The sequence below is a fragment of the Salvelinus namaycush genome, chromosome 5, assembly GCF_016432855.1.
Source record: "Salvelinus namaycush isolate Seneca chromosome 5, SaNama_1.0, whole genome shotgun sequence".
Taxonomy (NCBI): Eukaryota; Metazoa; Chordata; class Actinopteri; order Salmoniformes; family Salmonidae; genus Salvelinus; species Salvelinus namaycush.
Window position 1 is genome coordinate 5,597,249 of NC_052311.1, and position 21,659 is coordinate 5,618,907.

General features: G+C 44.1%; 1 protein-coding gene across 4 annotated transcripts in view; it reads left to right on the forward strand.

Annotated features, from left to right (window-relative positions):
* LOC120047870 (annexin A6-like) overlaps positions 1 to 19,351 on the forward strand; it is a 37,757-nt gene extending 18,406 nt beyond the window's left edge. For 3 of the 4 annotated variants that reach the window (XM_038993429.1, XM_038993430.1, XM_038993432.1), the window contains 11 exons: positions 559 to 640; positions 770 to 864; positions 1,082 to 1,195; positions 2,437 to 2,527; positions 4,055 to 4,134; positions 4,264 to 4,317; positions 4,400 to 4,493; positions 9,332 to 9,427; positions 9,597 to 9,655; positions 11,087 to 11,224; positions 18,627 to 19,351. In XM_038993429.1, coding sequence (XP_038849357.1) covers positions 559 to 640; positions 770 to 864; positions 1,082 to 1,195; positions 2,437 to 2,527; positions 4,055 to 4,134; positions 4,264 to 4,317; positions 4,400 to 4,493; positions 9,332 to 9,427; positions 9,597 to 9,655; positions 11,087 to 11,224; positions 18,627 to 18,686 — 963 coding nt within the window. In that variant the 3' untranslated portion in view covers positions 18,687 to 19,351. The remainder of the gene's footprint in view (positions 1 to 558; positions 641 to 769; positions 865 to 1,081; positions 1,196 to 2,436; positions 2,528 to 4,054; positions 4,135 to 4,263; positions 4,318 to 4,399; positions 4,494 to 9,331; positions 9,428 to 9,596; positions 9,656 to 11,086; positions 11,225 to 18,626) is intronic. The other variant, XM_038993431.1, reaches the window with a different exon arrangement.
* Positions 19,352 to 21,659: the final 2,308 nt, after the last annotated feature.

Consider the following 21,659-nt stretch of genomic DNA (forward strand, 5'->3'; position numbering starts at 1 on the left):
CACTATATTGGGTGCCATTTCAGAGTTGCTTATAGTATAGATTGCATGTTTCTTCTGGCTCTGCCATGCATCTCATTACCTTTACAAGGATCTCTTCCCTGGCTGTGGCCCCTCAACCCGTGCTGATAACTCTACCATCTCTTTCCTTGCTGTGGCCCCTCAAACCCCCCTCACAACATTTCACTAATTACACTGTTGAAATACAGACAGTTCCTGTTACAATGATCCTGTGCAGACATGGACACACAGACACACAGACACGCACACACATACTCTGATTCAGTTGTTTTCCAGGCCTCCCTCCAGGACTTCTGATCATAAACTAAACAATAGTGATAGAAGATTAATTGATATTTGGTTTCCGTGACAACACTCAGTCTGAGATTGTTCCTGGACTGCACATCTGTGCATGTTTGCTGCTCTGACCCTTTGAAGTCTGTCCTGTCTGTATGGCTGTCTGTCTGGCTGGCTGGCTGGCTGGCTGTCTCGCTGTGTGTGTCTGTGTGTGTGTACTATATCTGATTTGACCCCTGCCCCCTCTCATCCTCTCTTCTTCAGCTCAGACCAACCATCCGTCCTGCCAGTGATTTTGACCCGGCTGATGATGCTCAGAACCTGAGGAAAGCCATGAAAGGCTTTGGTACTTCACTCTAACCGTGTTAATGACATTGTTGTTGTTCATACATCATAGGATATTGTATTAAACATATATGTGGAAGTGTTTGATAAAAACAGGTATTTATAACCATTGTTCCCGTCATGTCTTCAGGCACAGATGAAGACGTCATCATTAACATTGTGGCTAACAGGAGCAACGAGCAGAGACAGGAGATCAGACAGGCCTTTAAGTCCATCCTCGGCAGGGTAAGACAGACATCCCCCGACACTCGCGCTTTACATTGTACTGTGAAACCCACCGTATCCAAAACTCAATCTGTTTGCTGGAATGTGATGACGTCATTCCAGTGAGTGGGCGACGCACAGCAGCCATTTTGTGCCAGTAGTTCCACACATGGGCTACAGATGTACACAGGATAAGATGGTCATCTGTTCTGTGTGTTAACTATGACCTCTCCTATAGGACCTGATGAAGGATCTGAAGTCTGAGCTCTCTAAGAACCTGGAGAGGCTGATTATCGGCCTGATGCTGACGCCCGCTGAGTTTGACGCCAAGATGATGAGGAAAGCGATGGAGGTAGGAGGAGGTGGCGGTCAATGTATATAATATATAGAAATGTATAGAAACACTGAATGTTTGTGGAGATGGTGGATCTCTCAGTGTGATACATATCTAGTAGACAAGTCTTAGTATGAGATAACATCATCTGTTCTGTGTGATACATATCTAGTAGACAAGTCTTAGTATGAGATAACATTGTCTGTTCTGTGTGATACATATCTAGTAGACAAGTCTTAGTATGAGAGAACATCATCTGTTCTGTGTGATACATATCTAGTAGACAAGTCTTAGTATGAGATAACATTGTCTGTTCTGTGTGATACATATCTAGTAGACAAGTCTTAGTATGAGATAACATTGTCTGTTCTGTGTGATACATATCTAGTAGACAAGTCTTAGTATGAGATAACATTGTCTGTTCTGTGTGATACATATTTAGTAGACAAGTCTTAGTATGAGATAACATCATCTGTTCTGTGTGATACATATTTAGTAGACAAGTCTTAGTATGAGATAACATTGTCTGTTCTGTGTGATACATATTTAGTATGTTCTGCAGACAAGGGACAGCCTACAGATTCTTTCTCCAGTGGGTGGATTGATGTTTGAGACCGATATGACAAACTATGAATTTAAAAAAAATATGCCTTTCGACAAGAACAGGAGAGGAGAGGAGAGGAGAGGAGAGAGAGAGAGAGAGAGAGAGAGAGAGAGAGAGAGAGAGAGAGAGAGATTATATAGACATAATATGGCATTTGAAAGGAAACTTCTGTGAGTGTAATGTTTACTGTTCATTTGTATTGTTTATTTCACTTTTGTTTATTATCTACTTCACTTACTTTGGCAATGTTGATGAGAGAGAGAGAGAGAGAGAGAGAGAGAGAGAGAGAGAGAGAGAGAGAGAGAGAGAGAGAGAGAGAGAGAGAGAGAGAGAGAGAGAGAGAGAGGGAGAGAGGGAGAGAGAGAGAGAGAGAGAGAGAGAGAGAGAGAGAGAGAGAGAGAGAGGGAGAAAGAGAGAGGGAGAGAGAGGGAGAGAGAGAGAGAGAGAGAGAGAGAGAGAGACCCATTATTGAGTCAGACTGGCAGACACAGTGTTGACCAAGGTAGGGGTTTCCGTGTTGACTAAATCCAAAGATTCTCAAATGTAAATCCCAGCATTTAGAATACATGCAATGTTTGGCTGCTCAAACAAACCAGAATGACAACATCTCATTCCTATTCCGGGAGTCACACTAATTATTTCCATATTTTGCCAGGGGGCGGGGACAGACGAACATTCTCTGATTGAGATCCTGGTAACCAGGAGCAACGGGGAGATCCATGCCATGAACGCTGCCTACCGGGCTGGTGAGGCCTATAGCGCACTCCATAATAATAATAATAATAGCCCTCTAGTCTGTGTTATAAGCAGTGGTTGTTGCCACACAGGCCATCACTGTTAAATAGTCACCACTAGCCAGCCTCCACCAAGTACACACCATCCTATATAACTACTGCTGTACATACCTTTTCTATTCATATACTGTCTATACACATCATCCTATATAACTACTGTCCATACTGTCTATATACACCATCCTATATAACTACTGTCTATACACACCATCCTATATAACTACTGTCCATACTGTCTATATACACCATCCTATATAACTACTGTCTATACACACCATCCTATATAACTACTGTCCATACTGTCTATACACACCATATTATATAACTACTGTCCATACTGTCTATACACACCATCCTATATAACTACTGTCTATACTCACCATCCTATATAACTACTGTCCATACTGTCTATATACACCATCCTATATAACTACTGTCCATGCTGTCTATACACACCATCCTATATAACTACTGTCTATATACACCATTATATACATACAGTATTTATTGATATTGCAGCTCGTTCTGATATTTCTTAATTTCTTTCTTTTAATTCTGGGGGTATTAGTGTGTATTGTTTTGTGTTGCTAGGTACTGTATTACTGCACTGATGGAGCTAGAAACACAATCATTAGATATTACTGTACTGTTGGAGCTAGAAACACAAGCATTAGGTATTACTGTGCTGTTGGAGCTAGAAACACAAGCATTATATATTACTGTACTGTTGGAGCTAGAAACACAAGCATTATATATTACTGTACTGTTGGAGCTAGAAACACAAGTATTATATATTACTGTACTGTTGGAGCTAGAAACACAAGCATTAGGTATTACTGCACTGTTGGAGCTAGAAACACAAGCATTATGTATTACTGTGCTGTTGGAGCTAGAAACACAAGCATTATGTATTACTGTTGGAGCTAGAAACACAAGCATTATATATTACTGTACTGTTGGAGCTAGAAACACAAGCATTATGTATTACTGTACTGTTGGAGCTAGAAACACAAGCATTATATATTACTGTGCTGTTGGAGCTAGAAACACAAGCATTATGTATTACTGTACTGTTGGAGCTAGAAACACAAGCATTAGGTATTACTGCACTGTTGGAGCTAGAAACACAAGCATTAGATATTACTGTGCTGTTGGAGCTAGAAACACAAGCATTAGATATTACTGTTGGAGCTAGAAACACAAGCATTAGGTATTACTGTACTGTTGGAGCTAGAATACAAATACATTTTTTCTGTACCTGCAACAACATCTGCAAAATATGTGTACGCGTCAAATAAAAAATATCATTTTATTTGTTCTTTCACCTGTGGTACCTATTGTTGCCTTTAGGGGGAGCCAGTTGTTCTGGTAGCTGTTACTAAACCATAACCCGCTGAAGCGCTGATCGTTACTGTAGCTATTAACACCTATGATGCATGAATAATAACCATGTATTGACCTTGGTCTGATGTCTTGCAGGCTATAAGAAGAGCATGGAGGAAGCTATCCAGTCGGACACCTCAGGACGCTTCAGTCAGATCCTCACATCGCTGGTGCAGGTAACGTTTATTTCCTCATACGTCTACAAAACAAAGGGCCGTAATATGGCCGTCCATATATATTCTATAGGAGTGAGTGAAGTGTTATCTACATTAAAAAAATACCTGTCGTGCTCTTCCTCCCCTCAGGGGGCGAGAGAGCAGGGTCCAGCCGACTGTGACAGAGCACTGGTGGACGCCCAGGTGAGTACATCATACAACATGACTGTCGCTCGTTAGATTTTCAATGGGGTTTATTGTGGAATATTGTTGATGCTCTTTTCAGGAACTGGCCGATGCCTGTAACGAAGACTCTGACGACATGGAGATTAAGTTCATGAGTATCCTCTGTACCAGGAGCTTCCCACATCTCAGGAGAGGTACCAGAGAAACACTGTTTTATCATTACTGACCACATCTCAGAGAGTTACCAGAGAAACACTGTTTATCACTACTGACCACATCTCAGGAGAGGTACCAGAGAAACACTGTTTATCACTACTGACCAGATCTCAGAGAGGTACCAGAGAAACACTGTTTATCACTACTGACCACATCTCAGAGAGTTACCAGAGAAACACTGTTTATCACTACTGACCACATCTCAGGAGAGGTACCAGAGAAACACTGTTTATCCCTACTGACCACATCTCAGGAGAGTTACCAGAGAAACACTGTTTATCACTACTGACCAGATCTCAGAGAGTTACCAGAGAAACACTGTTTATCACTACTGACCACATCTCAGGAGAGTTACCAGAGAAACACTGTTTATCACTACTGACCACATCTCAGGAGAGGTACCAGAGAAACACTGTTTATCATTACTGACCACATCTCAGGAGAGGTACCAGAGAAACACTGTTTATCACTACTGACCACATCTCAGAGAGTTACCAGAGAAACACTGTTTATCACTACTGACCACATCTCAGGAGAGGTACCAGAGAAACACTGTTTATCATTACTGACCACATCTCAGGAGAGGTACCAGAGAAACACTGTTTATCACTACTGACCACATCTCAGGAGAGGTACCAGAGAAACACTGTTTATCATTACTGACCACATCTCAGGAGAGGTACCAGAGAAACACTGTTTATCACTACTGACCACATCTCAGGAGAGGTACCAGAGAAACACTGTTTATCACTACTGACCACATCTCAGGAGAGGTACCAGAGAAACACTGTTTATCACTACTGACCACATCTCAGGAGAGGTACCAGAGAAACACTGTTTATCACTACTGACCAAATCTCAGAGAGTTACCAGAGAAACACTGTTTATCACTACTGACCACATCTCAGGAGAGTTACCAGAGAAACACTGTTTATCACTACTGACCACATCTCAGGAGAGGTACCAGAGAAACACTGTTTATCACTACTGACCACATCTCAGGAGAGGTACCAGAGAAACACTGTTTATCACTACTGACCAAATCTCAGAGAGTTACCAGAGAAACACTGTTTATCATTACTGACCACATCTCAGGAGAGTTACCAGAGAAACACTGTTTATCACTACTGACCAAATCTCAGAGAGTTACCAGAGAAACACTGTTTATCACTACTGACCACATCTCAGGAGAGGTACCAGAGAAACACTGTTTATCACTACTGACCACATCTCAGGAGAGTTACCAGAGAAACACTGTTTATCACTACTGACCAAATCTCAGAGAGTTACCAGAGAAACACTGTTTATCACTACTGACCACATCTCAGGAGAGGTACCAGAGAAACACTGTTTATCACTACTGACCACATCTCAGGAGAGGTACCAGAGAAACACTGTTTTATCACTACTGACCAGATCTCAGAGAGTTACCAGAGAAACACTGTTTATCACTACTGACCTCATCTCAGGAGAGTTACCAGAGAAACACTGTTTATCACTACTGACCACATCTCAGAGAGTTACCAGAGAAACACTGTTTATCACTACTGACCACATCTCAGGAGAGTTACCAGAGAAACACTGTTTATCACTACTGACCACATCTCAGGAGAGTTACCAGAGAAACACTGTTTATCACTACTGACCACATCTCAGGAGAGGTACCAGAGAAACACTGTTTATCACTACTGACCACATCTCAGGAGAGTTACCAGAGAAACACTGTTTATCACTACTGACCACATCTCAGAGAGTTACCAGAGAAACACTGTTTATCCCTACTGACCACATCTCAGGAGAGGTACCAGAGAAACACTGTTTTATCACTACTGACCACATCTCAGAGAGTTACCAGACAAACACTGTTTATCACTACTGACCAGATCTCAGAGAGTTACCAGAGAAACACTGTTTATCATTACTGACCACATCTCAGAGAGTTACCAGAGAAACACTGTTTATCACTACTGACCACATCTCAGAGAGTTACCAGAGAAACACTGTTTATCACTACTGACCACATCTCAGGAGAGGTACCAGAGAAACACTGTTTATCACTACTGACCACATCTCAGGAGAGTTACCAGAGAAACACTGTTTATCACTACTGACCAGATCTCAGGAATGTTACCAGAGAAACACTGTTTATCACTACTGACCACATCTCAGGAGAGGTACCAGAGAAACACTGTTTATCACTACTGACCACATCTCAGAGAGTTACCAGAGAAACACTGTTTATCACTACTGACCTCATCTCAGGAGAGTTACCAGAGAAACACTGTTTATCACTACTGACCACATCTCAGGAGAGTTACCAGAGAAACACTGTTTATCACTACTGACCAAATCTCAGAGAGTTACCAGAGAAACACTGTTTATCACTACTGACCACATCTCATGAGAGTTACCAGAGAAACACTGTTTATCACTACTGACCAGATCTCAGAGAGTTACCAGAGAAACACTGTTTATCACTACTGACCACATCTCAGGAGAGTTACCAGAGAAACACTGTTTATCACTACTGACCAGATCTCAGAGAGTTACCAGAGAAACACTGTTTATCACTACTGACCACATCTCAGGAGAGGTACCAGAGAAACACTGTTTATCACTACTGACCACATCTCAGGAGAGGTACCAGAGAAACACTGTTTATCACTACTGACCACATCTCAGAGAGTTACCAGAGAAACACTGTTTATCACTACTGACCACATCTCAGGAGAGTTACCAGAGAAACACTGTTTATCACTACTGACCACATCTCAGGAGAGTTACCAGAGAAACACTGTTTATCACTACTGACCACATCTCAGGAGAGGTACCAGAGAAACACTGTTTATCACTACTGACCACATCTCAGAGAGTTACCAGAGAAACACTGTTTATCACTACTGACCACATCTCTGGAGAGTTACCAGAGAAACACTGTTTATCACTACTGACCACATCTCAGAGAGTTACCAGAGAAACACTGTTTATCACTACTGACCTCATCTCAGGAGAGTTACCAGAGAAACACTGTTTATCACTACTGACCACATCTCAGAGTTACCAGAGAAACACTGTTTATCACTACTGACCACATCTCAGAGAGTTACCAGAGAAACACTGTTTATCACTACTGACCACGTCTCAGGAGAGGTACTAGAGAAACACTGTTTATCACTACTGACCACATCTCAGGAGAGGTACCAGAGAAACACTGTTTATCACTACTGACCACATCTCAGGAGAGTTACCAGAGAAACACTGTTTATCACTACTGACCACATCTCAGGAGAGGTACCAGAGAAACACTGTTTATCACTACTGACCACATCTCAGGAGAGGTACCAGAGAAACACTGTTTATCACTACTGACCACATCTCAGGAGAGGTACCAGAGAAACACTGTTTATCACTACTGACCACATCTCAGGAGAGGTACCAGAGAAACACTGTTTATCACTACTGACCACATCTCAGGAGAGGTACCAGAGAAACACTGTTTATCACTACTGACCACATCTCAGGAGAGTTACCAGAGAAACACTGTTTATCACTACTGACCACATCTCAGAGAGTTACCAGAGAAACACTGTTTATCACTACTGACCAGATCTCAGAGAGTTACCAGAGAAACACTGTTTATCACTACTGACCACATCTCAGGAGAGTTACCAGAGAAACACTGTTTATCACTACTGACCACATCTCATGAGAGGTACCAGAGAAACACTGTTTATCACTACTGACCACATCTCAGGAGAGTTACCAGAGAAACACTGTTTATCACTACTGACCACATCTCAGAGAGTTACCAGAGAAACACTGTTTTATCACTACTGACCACATCTCAGAGAGGTACCAGAGAAACACTGTTTATCACTACTGACCACATCTCATGAGAGGTACCAGAGAAACACTGTTTATCACTACTGACCACATCTCAGAGAGGTACCAGAGAAACACTGTTTATCACTACTGACCACATCTCAGGAGAGGTACCAGAGAAACACTGTTTATCACTACTGACCACATCTCAGGAGAGGTACCAGAGAAACACTGTTTATCACTACTGACCACATCTCAGGAGAGTTACCAGAGAAACACTGTTTATCACTACTGACCACATCTCAGGAGAGTTACCAGAGAAACACTGTTTATCACTACTGACCACATCTCAGGAGAGGTACCAGAGAAACACTGTTTTATCACTACTGACCACATCTCAGAGAGTTACCAGAGAAACACTGTTTATCCCTACTGACCACATCTCAGGAGAGTTACCAGAGAAACACTGTTTATCACTACTGACCACATCTCAGGAGAGGTACCAGAGAAACACTGTTTATCACTACTGACCACATCTCAGGAGAGGTACCAGAGAAACACTGTTTATCACTACTGACCACATCTCAGGAGAGGTACCAGAGAAACACTGTTTATCACTACTGACCACATCTCAGGAGAGGTACCAGAGAAACACTGTTTATCACTACTGACCACATCTCAGGAGAGTTACCAGAGAAACACTGTTTATCACTACTGACCACATCTCAGGAGAGGTACCAGAGAAACACTGTTTATCACTACTGACCACATCTCAGGAGAGGTACCAGAGAAACACTGTTTATCACTACTGACCACATCTCAGGAGAGTTACCAGAGAAACACTGTTTATCACTACTGACCACATCTCAGGAGAGGTACCAGAGAAACACTGTTTTAGCACTAATGCGGTATTAGATAGACATATTATTGGGTATACAAGCCTCAATATCTGGCTTTTACGATCGATGATTGGCATGTCATTTCTGTTTTTCAGTGTTCCAAGAGTTTGTCCGATGCAGCAATAAGGACATTGAACAGATCATCAAGAAGGAGATGTCTGGAGACGTGAAACAGGCCATGTATGGCATAGGTAAGGATTGTTGTGCATAGACTGCTTACTTACGTACTTACCTATTTAGGCCCTTGACTCCAGGGTGGAGTATAGGCCATTGAGGCTGTTGACAAATTACATCTTACAGGTTTGGGTATTGTAATATTTCGTTTTTGTTGACCTATCATATCTCTCTTTCTCTCTGCAGTTCGAAGTGTAAAGAACCAGCCTAGTTACTTTGCTGAGCGCCTGTACAAAGCCATGAAGGTAGGTCTATTTTGTCTTCTGTTACAAAATGGCTCCCATTGCAGTCCCGCTATATTTCACTGGCCTGTGGATAGCTAGCTAAATGCAGTTTTTACGAGGCTAGCTGTTAGTACTAGCAGGGGAGGGATTCTCTGAGCAGTTCATGTTGTTGTTTATGTCTACCTGGTAGGCTATGTACTATGTGTTCTGTATTGTGGTTTTTATTGTGTTTGTTATTGTGTTTTTTATTGTGTTTTGTGTTGTGGGTTTTGTTTTGTGTTGTGTGTTGTTTTGTGTTTGTTTTGTATTGTGTTTTGTAATGTGATTGTTTTGTATTATGTTTTGTGTTTGTATTGTGTTTTGTGTTGTGTTATGTATTGTGTTTTGTGTTTGTTTTGTATTGTGTTTTGTATTGTGTTTGTTTGGTATTATGTTTTGTGTTTGTATGTGTTTTGTGTTGTGTTTTGTGTTGTGTTGTGTTTTGTTTGTTATTGTGTTTTTTATTGTAGTTTGTATTGTGTTTTGTGTTGTGGTGGGTTTTGTATTGTGTTTTGTATTGTGTTTTGTGTTGGGTTTTGTGTTGTGGGTTTTGTGTTTTGTGTTGTGTTTGTTTTGTATTGTGATTGTTTTGTGTTTGTATTGTTTTTGTGTTGTGTTTTGTGTTGTATTGTGTTTTGTGTTGTGTGTTGTATTTTGTTGTGTGTTGTGTATTGTATTGTGTTTTTTGTTTGTTTTGTGTTTGTATTGTTTTTGTGTTGTGTGTTTTGTGTTGTATTGTGTTTTGTATTGTGTTTTGTGTTGTGTTTCTGTTGTGTTTTGTGTTTGTTTTGTATTATGTTTTGTATTGCGTTTTGTGTTTTGTGTTGTGTTTGTTTTGTAATGTGATTGTTTTGTATTATGTTTGTGTTTGTATTGTGTTTGTATTGTGTTTTGTATTGTGTGTTGTGTTTTGTATTATGTTTTGTGTTTGTATTGTGTTTTGTGTTGTGTTTGTTTTGTATTGTGTTTGTTTTGTATTATGTTTTGTGTTTGTATTGTGTGTTGTGTTTTGTATTGTGATTGTTTTGTGTTTGTATTGTTTTTGTGTTGTGTGTTTTGTGTTGTATTGTGTTTTGTATTGTGTTTTGTGTTGTGTTTCTGTTGTGTTTTGTGTTTGTTTTGTATTATGTATTGTGTTTTGTGTTGTGTTTGTTTTGTATTGTGTTTGTTTTGTATTATGTTTTGTGTTTGTATTGTGTGTTGTGTTTGTGTTGTGTTTGTTTTTTATTATCTATTGTGTTTTGTGTTGTGTTTGTTTTGTATTGTGTTTGTTTTGTTTTGTGTTTGTATTGTGTGTTGTGTTTTGTGTTGTGTTTGTGTGGACCCCAGAAAGAGTATAGATGTTGATACATCAACAGTGAATACTAGGGATCCAGCTATATGGATAACCATGTCGCTCTTTCCTCTCTGCAGGGAATGGGCACAGACGACAGGGCTCTCATCCGCATCATGGTCTCACGCAGCGAAGTCGACCTTTTCAATATTCGCAAAGAGTTCAAGGAGACTCACGACTGCTCTCTCCATGAATTCATCCAGGTAGAAACTATGGTTGTAAGTTTTTATATTTTACATGGCGATTAACACACTGCTGTCTACTGTCTGCTGTGCTTTACATGTCCCTTTACTTGTCCCTATACCCTCGCACTGTCTGGTGTGTGCGTGCGTGCGTGCGTGCGTGCGTGCGTGCGTGCGTGCGTGCGTGCGTGCGTGCGTGCGTGCGTCTGTCTGTCTGTCTGTCTGTCTGTCTGTCTTGTTTTCTGTCGTACTACTCCGCTGCACATCCTCTTTTGGTTGAGACGGGTGGAACGGGGAACGGTTCTCTATAGCTTCCTGTGTTGGGTGGGGCTTTTGGCGCTGCGGCTGCCAAAATACAGCTGTTTAGGAATTTCCCCTGCATGCTCGACTTCCTCTATGTAAGCCGCCAAGCGTGATTGGCTAGGAGATGCCGAGGCAGGAAGTGCCTCAATAACAGATCTATACTGGCTCTCACATGTAAAAAAGAAAAAAAAAGAAGAAAAAAAAAACTGGGATGTGTACTAAATGTCACCCTATACCCTATGTAGTGCACAACCCTATGGGTCCTGGAGAGAATAGGGTTCCATTTGGGACACTCACCCCAGTAATAACTTCTGCAGGATAGGGTGGCCTTTAAATAATGTCTATGATATTAGCTTTGTCCCAGAGGAGGATATGATAATGGCGCCGGAGGGGACGGCTGCCATTTTACGGGCTCCTTACCAACTGTGCTATTTTGTTAGGTTTTTTTGCATTGTTTTTAACTCATTTTTGTACATAATGTTGCTGCTACCGCCTCTTATGACCCGAAAAGAGCTTCTGGACATCGGATGTGAGCAAGACCTTCAAACAGGTCAACATTCACAAAGCCGTAGGGCCAGAAGGATTACCAGCATGTGTACTGAAAGCATGCGCGGACCTACTGGCAAGTGTCTTCACTGACATTTTCAACCTCTCCCTGACCGAGTCTGTAATACCAACATGTTTCAAGAAGACCACCGTAGTCCCTGTGCCTAAGAAGAACGCAAAGGTTATCTGCCTAAATGATTAACGCCCCGTAGCACTCACGTCAGTAGCCATGAAATGCTTTGAAAGGCTGGTCGTGGCTCCCATCAACACCATCATGCCGGAAACCCTAGGCCCACTCCAATTTGCATACCGCCCCAACAGATCCACAGATGATGCAATCTCACTCAATTGCACTCCACACTGCCCTTTCCCACCTGGACAAAAGGAACACCTATGTGAGAATGCTGTTCATTGACTACAGCTCATCGTTCAACACCATAGTGCCCACAAAGCTCATCACTAAGCTAAGGACCCTGGGACAAAACACCGACCTCTGCAACTGGATCCTGGACTTCCTGACGGGCCGCCCCCAGGTGGTAAGGGTAGGCAACAGCACATCTGCCACGCTGATCCTCAACACAGGGGCCCCTCAGGGGTGCGTGCTCAGTCCCCTCCTGTACTTCCTGTTCACCCACGACTGCGTGGCCGCGCACGACTCCAACACCATCATTAAGTTTGATGACGACACGACGGTGGAAGGCCTGGTCACCGACAACGATGAGACGGCCTATAGGGAGGAGATCAGAGAACTGGCAGTGTGGTGCCAGGACAACAACCTCTCTCTCAATGTGTGCAAGACAAAGGAGCTGATCGTGGACTACAGGAAAAGGAGTGCCGAACAGGCCCCCATTAACATCGACGGGGCTGTAGTGGAGCGGGTTGAGAGCTGCAAGTCCCTTGGTGTCCACATCCCCAACAAACTAACATCGTGAAGAGGACACGACAAAACCTTTTACCCCTCAGGAGACTGAAAAGATTTGGCATGGGTCCCCAGAGCCTCAGAAAGTTCTACAGTTGCACCATTGAGAGCATCCTGACCGGTTGCATCACCGCCTGGTATGGCAACTGCTCGGCATCTGACCATAAGGCACTACAGAGGGTAGTGCGTACGGCCAAGTACATTACTTGGGACCAAGCTTCCTGCCATCCAGGACCTATATTATAGGTGGTGTCAGATGAAGGCCCCAAAAATTGTCAGAGACTCCAGCCACCCCAGTCATAGACTGTTCTCTCTACTACCGCACGGGAAGCGGTACCGGAGCGCCAAATCTAGGACCAAAAGGCTCCTTAACAGCTTCTACCCCCAAGCCATAAGACTGCTGAACAATTAATCAAATGGCCACCAGACTATTTACATTGCCCCCCCCCCCCCACCCACCCCCTGTTTTTACACTGCTGCTCCTCGCTGTTTATTATCTATGCATAGTCACTTTACAAATTATCTCATCTAACCTGTACCCCCGGACATTGACTCGGTACCGGTACCCCATGTATATAGCCTCGTTATTGTTATGTAATTATCTTGTGTTACTTTTAGATTTTATTAGATATTTTTACTTTAGTTTATTTAGTATATATTGAACTGCATTGTTAGTTAAGGGCTTGTAAGTAAGCATTTCACGGTAAGGTCTACACCTGTTGTATTCGGCGCGTGTGACAAATAAAATTTGATTTGATTTGACTTGAAGAGCTATTATGGAATGGTGGAGATTGATTGACGGATCGGTTGATAGAGTGGAGGTGTCACATGCTGTCAATACAGTTGTTGTGCCATAAAAATACAATAAAATCGAACTCGATTTGGAGACATTCTTATTACTGTGTAAAATGCCGTTTTGCATGAATAATGTATTTCAAAATGAATTTTGAACTTAGGTTCTGACAAGCGATAACTTCTTTGCTTTCTATTAATGTTTTTCCACTAACCCTGTGTGTCTCTGTGAGGTACTGTGTGTGTCTCTGTTATTGTACTGTACTGTATGTGTCTCTGTGATGTACTGTACTGTATGTGTCTCTGTGAGGTACTGTGTGTGTCTCTGTGAGGTACTGTACTGTATGTGTCTCTGTGAGGTACTGTGTGGGTCTCTGTATGGTACTGTACTGAATGTGTCTCTGTGAGGTACTGTATGTGTCTCTGTGAGGTACTGAATGTGTCTCTGTTAATGTACTGTACTGTGTGTGTCTCTGTGAGGTACTGTACTGTGTGTGTCTCTGTTATTGTACTGTACTGTGTGTCTCTGTGAGGTACTGTATGTGTCTCTGTGATGTACTGTGCTGTGTGTCTCTGTTATTGTACTGTACTGTGTGTGTCTCTGTTAATGTACTGTACTGTGTGTGTCTCTGTGAGGTACTGTACTGTATGTGTCTCTGTTATTGTACTGTACTGTGTGTCTCTGTGAGGTACTGTACTGTGTGTGTCTCTGTGAGGTACTGTATGTGTCTCTGTGATGTACTGTACTGTGTGTGTCTCTGTTATTGTGCTGTACTGTGTGTGTCTCTGTGAGGTACTGTACTGTATGTGTCTCTGTGATGTACTGTACTGTATGTCTTTGTGAGGTACTGTGTGTGTCTCTGTGAGGTACTGTACTGTGTGTGTCTCTGTGAGGTACTGTACTGTGTGTGTCTCTGTTATTGTACTGTGTTTCTCTGTGAGGTACTGTATGTGGCTCTGTGATGTACTGTACTGTATGTCTCTGTGAGGTACTGTATGTGTCTGTGTGACGTTACTCAGTTGACAATGCTTTTACTGTGGGAGCTGCATCACTGATTAGTACCGCCACTCTGAATAACTTATAACTTATAATATTTATATAGCTATATGATGTGTGATATAATCTAAGTTGTAAAATATGCAATATAATCTAAGTTATAAACTGGGTGGTTCGAGCCCTGAATGCTGATTGGCTGAATGCCGTGGTATATCAGACCGTATACCACGGGTATGACGTTGGTAACCAGTTTATAATAGCAATAAGGCACCTCGGAGGTTTGTGATATTGTAACGGTTTTCCTCCTCCTCTTCGTCCGAAGAGGAGGAGTAGGGATTTGACCAAAACGCAGCGTTGTGATACGACATGAATATTTATTTAAACAAGACGAAAACTAAACAAACTTGAGAATTTACAAAATAACAAAACCGATGTAGACAGACCTGAACATGGAACTTACATAACACGAAGAACGCATGAACTGGTACAGACGACACAAACGAACGAACAAACGAAACAGTCCCGTGTGGTGCACAGACACAGACACGGAAGACAATCACCCACAAACAAACAGTGTGAACAGCCAACCTATATATGGTTCTCAATCAGAGGAAAACGTAAAACACCTGTCCCTGATTGAGAACCATATAAGGCTAATTACAAACGACCTAAACATAGAAACACAAAACATAGAATGCCCACCCCAACTCACGCCCTGACCAACTAAACACATACAAAAATAACATAAAACAGGTCAGGAACGTGACAGAACCCCCCCCTCAAGGTGCGAACTCCGGACGCACCACCAAAAGTCTAGGGGAGGGTCTGGGTGGGCATCTGTCCACGGTGGCGGCTCAGGCTCTGGGCGTGGTTCCCATCCCACCATAATAAATCCCCGCTTCTTTATCCCCCTCACAATGACCACCCTCCAAATAACCCCACCTAAATTAAGGGGCATCACCAGGATAAGGAGCAGCACCGGAATGAGGGGCAACACCGGAATGAGGGGCAACACCAGAATGAGGGGCAACACCAGAATGAGGGGCAACACCAGAATGACTGGCGGATCCTGGCTGGCTGGCTCTGGCGGATCCTGGCTGGCTGGCTTTGGCGGATCCTGGCTGGCTGGCTCTGGCGGATCCTGGCTGGCTGGCTCTGGCGGATCCTGGCTGGCTGGCTCTGGCGGATCCTGGCTGGCTGGCTCTGGCGGATCCTGGCTGGATGATGGCTTAATGCTGGATGACGGCTCTGGCTGGTCATGGCTGGATGACGGCTCTGGCTGGTCATGGCTGGATGACGGCTCTGGCTGGTCATGGCTCGCTGACGGCTCTGGCTGGTCATGGCTCGCTGACGGCTCTGGCTGGTCATGGCTCGCTGACGGCTCTGGCTGGTCATGGCTCGCTGACGGCTCTGGCTGGTCATGGCTCGCTGACGGCTCTGGCTGATCCTGTCTGGCGGAAGGCTCTGGCTGATCCTGTCTGGCGGAAGGCTCTGGCTGATCCTGTCTGGCGGAAGGCTTTGGCTGCTCCTGTCTGGCGGAAGGCTCTGGCGGCTCCTGTCGGGCGGAAGGCTCTAGCGGCTCCTGTCTGGCGGAAGGCTCTAGCGGCTCCTGTCTGGCGGACGGCTCTGTAGGCTCATGGCAGACGGGCGGCTTTGCAGGCTCATGGCAGACGGGCGGCTTTGAAGGCTCAGTACCGACGGGCGGCTTTGAAGGCTCAATACAGACGGGCAGTTCATGCGGCGCTTGGCAGACGGACAGTTCAGACGGCGTTGGGCAGACGGACAGTTCAGGCGCCGTTGGGCAGACGGGCAGTTCAGGCGCCGCTGGGCAGACGGCAGACTCTGGCCGGCTGAGACGCACTGTAGGCCTAGTGCGTGGTACCGGAACTGGAGGTACCGGGCTAAAGACACGCACCTTCAGGCTAGTGCGGGGAACAACAACAGGGCACACTGGACTCTCAAGGCGTACTATAGGCCTGGTGCGTGGTACCGGCACTGGTGGTACCGGGCTGAGGGCACGCACATCAGGGCGAGTACGGGGAGAAGGAACAGTGCGTACAGGGCTCTGGAGACGCCCTGGAAGCCTGGTGCATGGTGCCGGAACTGGAGGTACCGGGCTAAGGACACGCACCTTCAGGCTAGTGCGGGGAACAACAACAGGGCACACTGGACTCTCGATGCGCACTATAGGCCTGGTGCGTGGTACCGGAACTGGAGGTACCGGGCTGAGGGCACGCACCTCAGGGCGAGTGCGGGGAGAAGGAACAGTGCGCACAGGGCTCTGGAGACGCACAGGAGGCTTGGTGCGTGGTGTCGGGACTGGTGGTACTGGGCTGGAGACACGCACCATAGGGCTAGTGCGTGGTGGAGGAACAGGGCTCTGGAGACGCACTGGAAGCCTGGTGCGTGGTGTAGGCACTGGCCTGGAGCGGGGAGGTGGCGCCGGAAATACCGGACCGTGCAGGCCTACTGGCTCCCTTGAGCACTGAGCCTGCCCAACCTTACCTGGTTGTATGCTCCCCGTCGCCCAACCAGTGCGGGGAGGTGGAATAACCCGCACCGGGCTATGTAGGCGAACCGGGGACACCATGCGTAAGGCTGGTGCCATGTAAGCCGGCCCGAGGAGACGCACTGGTGGCCAGATGCGTTGGGCCGGCTTCATGACATCCGGCTCAACGCTCAATCTAGCCCGGCCGATACGTGGAGCTGGAATGTACCGAACCGGGCTATGCACACGTACAGGCGACACCATGCGCTCTACTGCGTAACACGGTGTCTGCCCGTACTCTCGCTCTCCAGGGTAAGTACAGGGAGTGGGCGCAGGTCTCCTACCTGACTTCGCCACTCTCCCTTTAAGCCCCCCCCCAATACATTTTTGGGGTTTACTCACAGGCTTTTCGGGTCTCCAGCCACGTCTCCTTGCTGCCTCCTCAAACCACCGCTCCTGGGCTTTAGCTGCCTCCCTCTCTTCAACAGAGCGGCGATATTCCCCTGTCTGAGCCCAGGGTCCTTTTCCGTCCAATATTTCCTCCCATGTCCACGAGTCCTGGTTTCTTTGTTGCGCTCTCCCACGCCGCTTGGTCTTTGGTTGGTGGGTGATTCTGTAACGGTTTTCCTCCTCCTCTTCGTCCGAAGAGGAGGAGTAGGGATTTGACCAAAACGCAGCGTTGTGATACGACATGAATATTTATTTAAACAAGACGAAAACTAAACAAACTTGAGAATTTACAAAATAACAAAACCGATGTAGACAGACCTGAACATGGAACTTACATAACACGAAGAACGCATGAACTGGTACAGACGACACAAACGAACGAACAAACGAAACAGTCCCGTGTGGTGCACAGACACAGACACGGAAGACAATCACCCACAAACAAACAGTGTGAACAGCCAACCTATATATGGTTCTCAATCAGAGGAAAACATAAAACACCTGTCCCTGATTGAGAACCATATAAGGCTAATTACAAACGACCTAAACATAGAAACACAAAACATAGAATGCCCACCCCAACTTACGCCCTGACCAACTAAACACATACAAAAATAACATAAAACAGGTCAGGAACGTGACAGATATATGGCCAATATACCACGGCTAAGGGCTGTGTCCAGGCACTCCGCGTTGCGTTGTGCGTAAGAACAGCCCTCAGCCGTGGTAAATTGTCCATATACCACACCCCCTCTGGCCTTATTGCTTAATTATATAATATGTGATATAATAACGTAAACACTCAGTAAAAGAGACACTAAATACTCCTTCCTCTCAATATGTGTTCAATTTTGTGTTGAAAATCCGTTTCCTAAATAGGCTATTTGGGACGGAGACTGTTTTAGTTTTTAAGTTCCTAAAAAGCTGTTGCTTCCTCTTTCAGGGTGATACCTCAGGAGACTACCGTAAGACCCTGCTGATGCTGTGTGGAGGACAAGACTAGAACCAGAACCACCCGGCAGGCTTCCAGAAGGCTCTAGAACACCAGTGGAGCTTCTAGAACCCTCTAGAACACCAACTGAAGCTGTCAATCTACCGGTCAACTGTGCTGTGCGTGCATCCCCATTGAACCCAGTGGGGATAGTCAGTCTGCTCTGTTTGTCCCTCACCGCTGCCACTCCTCTGCCAAAGTGACCTATGACCTCAACAGCCTCCCCACATAGTCCCTGTTCCGTTCAGCCTTCCTAGCTTCCTTGAAGTAATCGCAGATCTAATTTGGTTCAAGTGATTTTAGGGTGCTAACCTTGCTATACTTACACCTATCACTAACTAATGATGCATTTCTAAAGAAGTGGAACAGGAGCCAAAGCTCTGTGCTGTCACCTCCGTGTCAGCTAGCCTGTCTTCTTCATGTCAAACCTTTCTTCTTCTTTTTTTAAACAGAACTTCTGTAGTGTTCGTGGTATTTACATTGAAAGTGAGAGATAGGAAACTGCTTGGCTATGTGTCTAACTGTCAACCTATTGAAGCATGTAAACCTATTTTTTTTTGTATAACGCTTCTACAATGCGATAGGTCAATAGGTCATCCATCCAATGAATACTGTATGGTTTTAGGAACGTTACATTGTTTCGCCTGATAATTAAAGAAATGCCTCGTAGTACTGTATTCTGTTTCCTTGTCTTTTTTTTTTAAAGACAGATTTGACTGATAAGATATGACCTATATTATGACAAATACATATAAACATGCATAAATGTTCAAACAGCATTGAATACATTTCAACTAAATTCCGCTTGGGTCCATATTGTGTGTAAAAATGCACATATTGCATGTAATTTGGCTGAGATCATTTTAAAGCCTCGTGTTGATCTCTGCTGACAGTGCTCCAGATACAGCAGGACCGTGTCAATGTCTCTACGTACCAAATGGCACGTTATCCCCTATATAGGGCACTACTTTTGACCAGAGCCCTATGAGCCCTGGTCAAAAGTAGTGCACTACATAGGGAATAGGGTGCCATTTGGTACGTGTCACTGTGGTTCACTATGTTTAGCTACCTGGGTAGCTTCTGGGTGCAGTTCAATGATTAACTATTGATGTTGCCAGAGGGGCACTGGGCAGAGCTTTAGAATCAGGAAACTCCCTACATACATCCTAAACAACACACTATTCCCTACACAGTGCGCTTCTTTTAACCAGACCCCTACGGGTCCAGGTCAAGTGTAGTGCACTATTTAGGGAATAGCAAATGGTACTCTATTCGGGAATAGGCTACCACTTTGGACACGGCACTTTTATATAATTCACTCAATGCCTCTCTCACTGAACCAACAGTACATAAAAGTTAACCAATCTTTAAAAAAGAGGATGTTGTGGTCTTCTCTGTCCTCATAAATCACTGTGTCTCATTAAAGACGGGTTGATGCCCGTCATCACAGTCATCAAAAGGGTTTTCATAGATAATATAATTGCCATTTTCTTTTTAATCACATCCATTCTGTTCTTAATTTCATACATCTTGGCAGGACTATGAGAGATCTCTAAATTATATATCTTCTCTGGCATATACAGTTAGTGTACACAATATTAAGAACACCTGGTCTTTCCATAATATAGACTGGCCAGGTGAAAGCTATGATCCCTTGTTGATGTCAGTTTTTATATCCACTTAAAGCAGTGTATATGAAGGGTGTGAGACAGGTTAAACAATTAAGGATTGTTTGTTGTTGTTGTGCGTCATTCAGAGGGTGAATGGGCGAGACAAAATGTCAGTGTCTTTGAACGGGGTCTGGTAGTAGGTGCCAGGATCACCGGTTTGTGCCAAGAACTGTAACACTGCTGGGGTTTTTCACGCTCAACAGTTTCCCGTGTGTATCAAGAATGGTCCACCACCCAAAGGACATCCAGCCAAATCCCAACTGTGGGAAGTATCGGAGTCAACATGGGCCATCGATGTGGAACGGGGGGGGGAACGTGGGGGGGGGGGGGGGGGGGGGGTGCTACCCAATATTAGGAGAAGGTGTTCTTAATGTTTTGTACACTCAGTGTATAGTTAGTTACATGTACAGTTAGAATCAGTGGAGGCTGCTGAGGGGATGAAGGCTCATAATAATGGCTGGAACGGAGCAAATGGAATGGCATCAAACACATACTGTAGAAACCATGTGTTTGAAATCATTCCACTCATTCCTCTCCAGCCATTATCACGAGCCCGTCCTCCTCAATTAAGGTGCCACCAACCTCCTGTGATTAAAATATAGTCATGTCAGACAACTACTGTGACTACTGACAAGAGGCCTCACAATGTCTCACTCTACTGAATGTAATGAGCTGTATGATGTTCTGTATGATGTTCTGTATGATGTTCTGTATGATGTTCTGTATGATGTTCTGTATGATGTTCTGTATGATGTTCTGTATGATGTTCTGTATGATGTTCTGTATGATGTTCTGTATGATGTTCTGTATGATGTTCTGTATGATGGATGATGTACTGTATGATGTATGATGTACTGTATAATGTACTGTATAATGTACTGTATGATGTACTGTATGATGTACTGTATAATGTACTGTATGATGTACTGTATGATGTACTGTATAATGTACTGTATGATGTTCTGTATGATGGATGATGTACTGTATGATGTATGATGTACTGTATGATGGATGATGTACTGTATGATGGATGATGTACTGTATTACATATGATGTACTGTATGATGTACTGTATGATGTATGATGTACTGTATGATGTACTGTATGATGGATGATGTACTGTATGATGGATGATGTACTGTATGATGGATGATGTACTGTATTACATATGATGTACTGTATGATGTAGTGTATGGTGTACTGTATTATGTATGATGTACTGTATAATGTACTGTATGATGTACTGTATGATGTATTATATGGTGGGTGATGTACCGTATAACGTATAATTTACTGTATAACATATGATGTACTG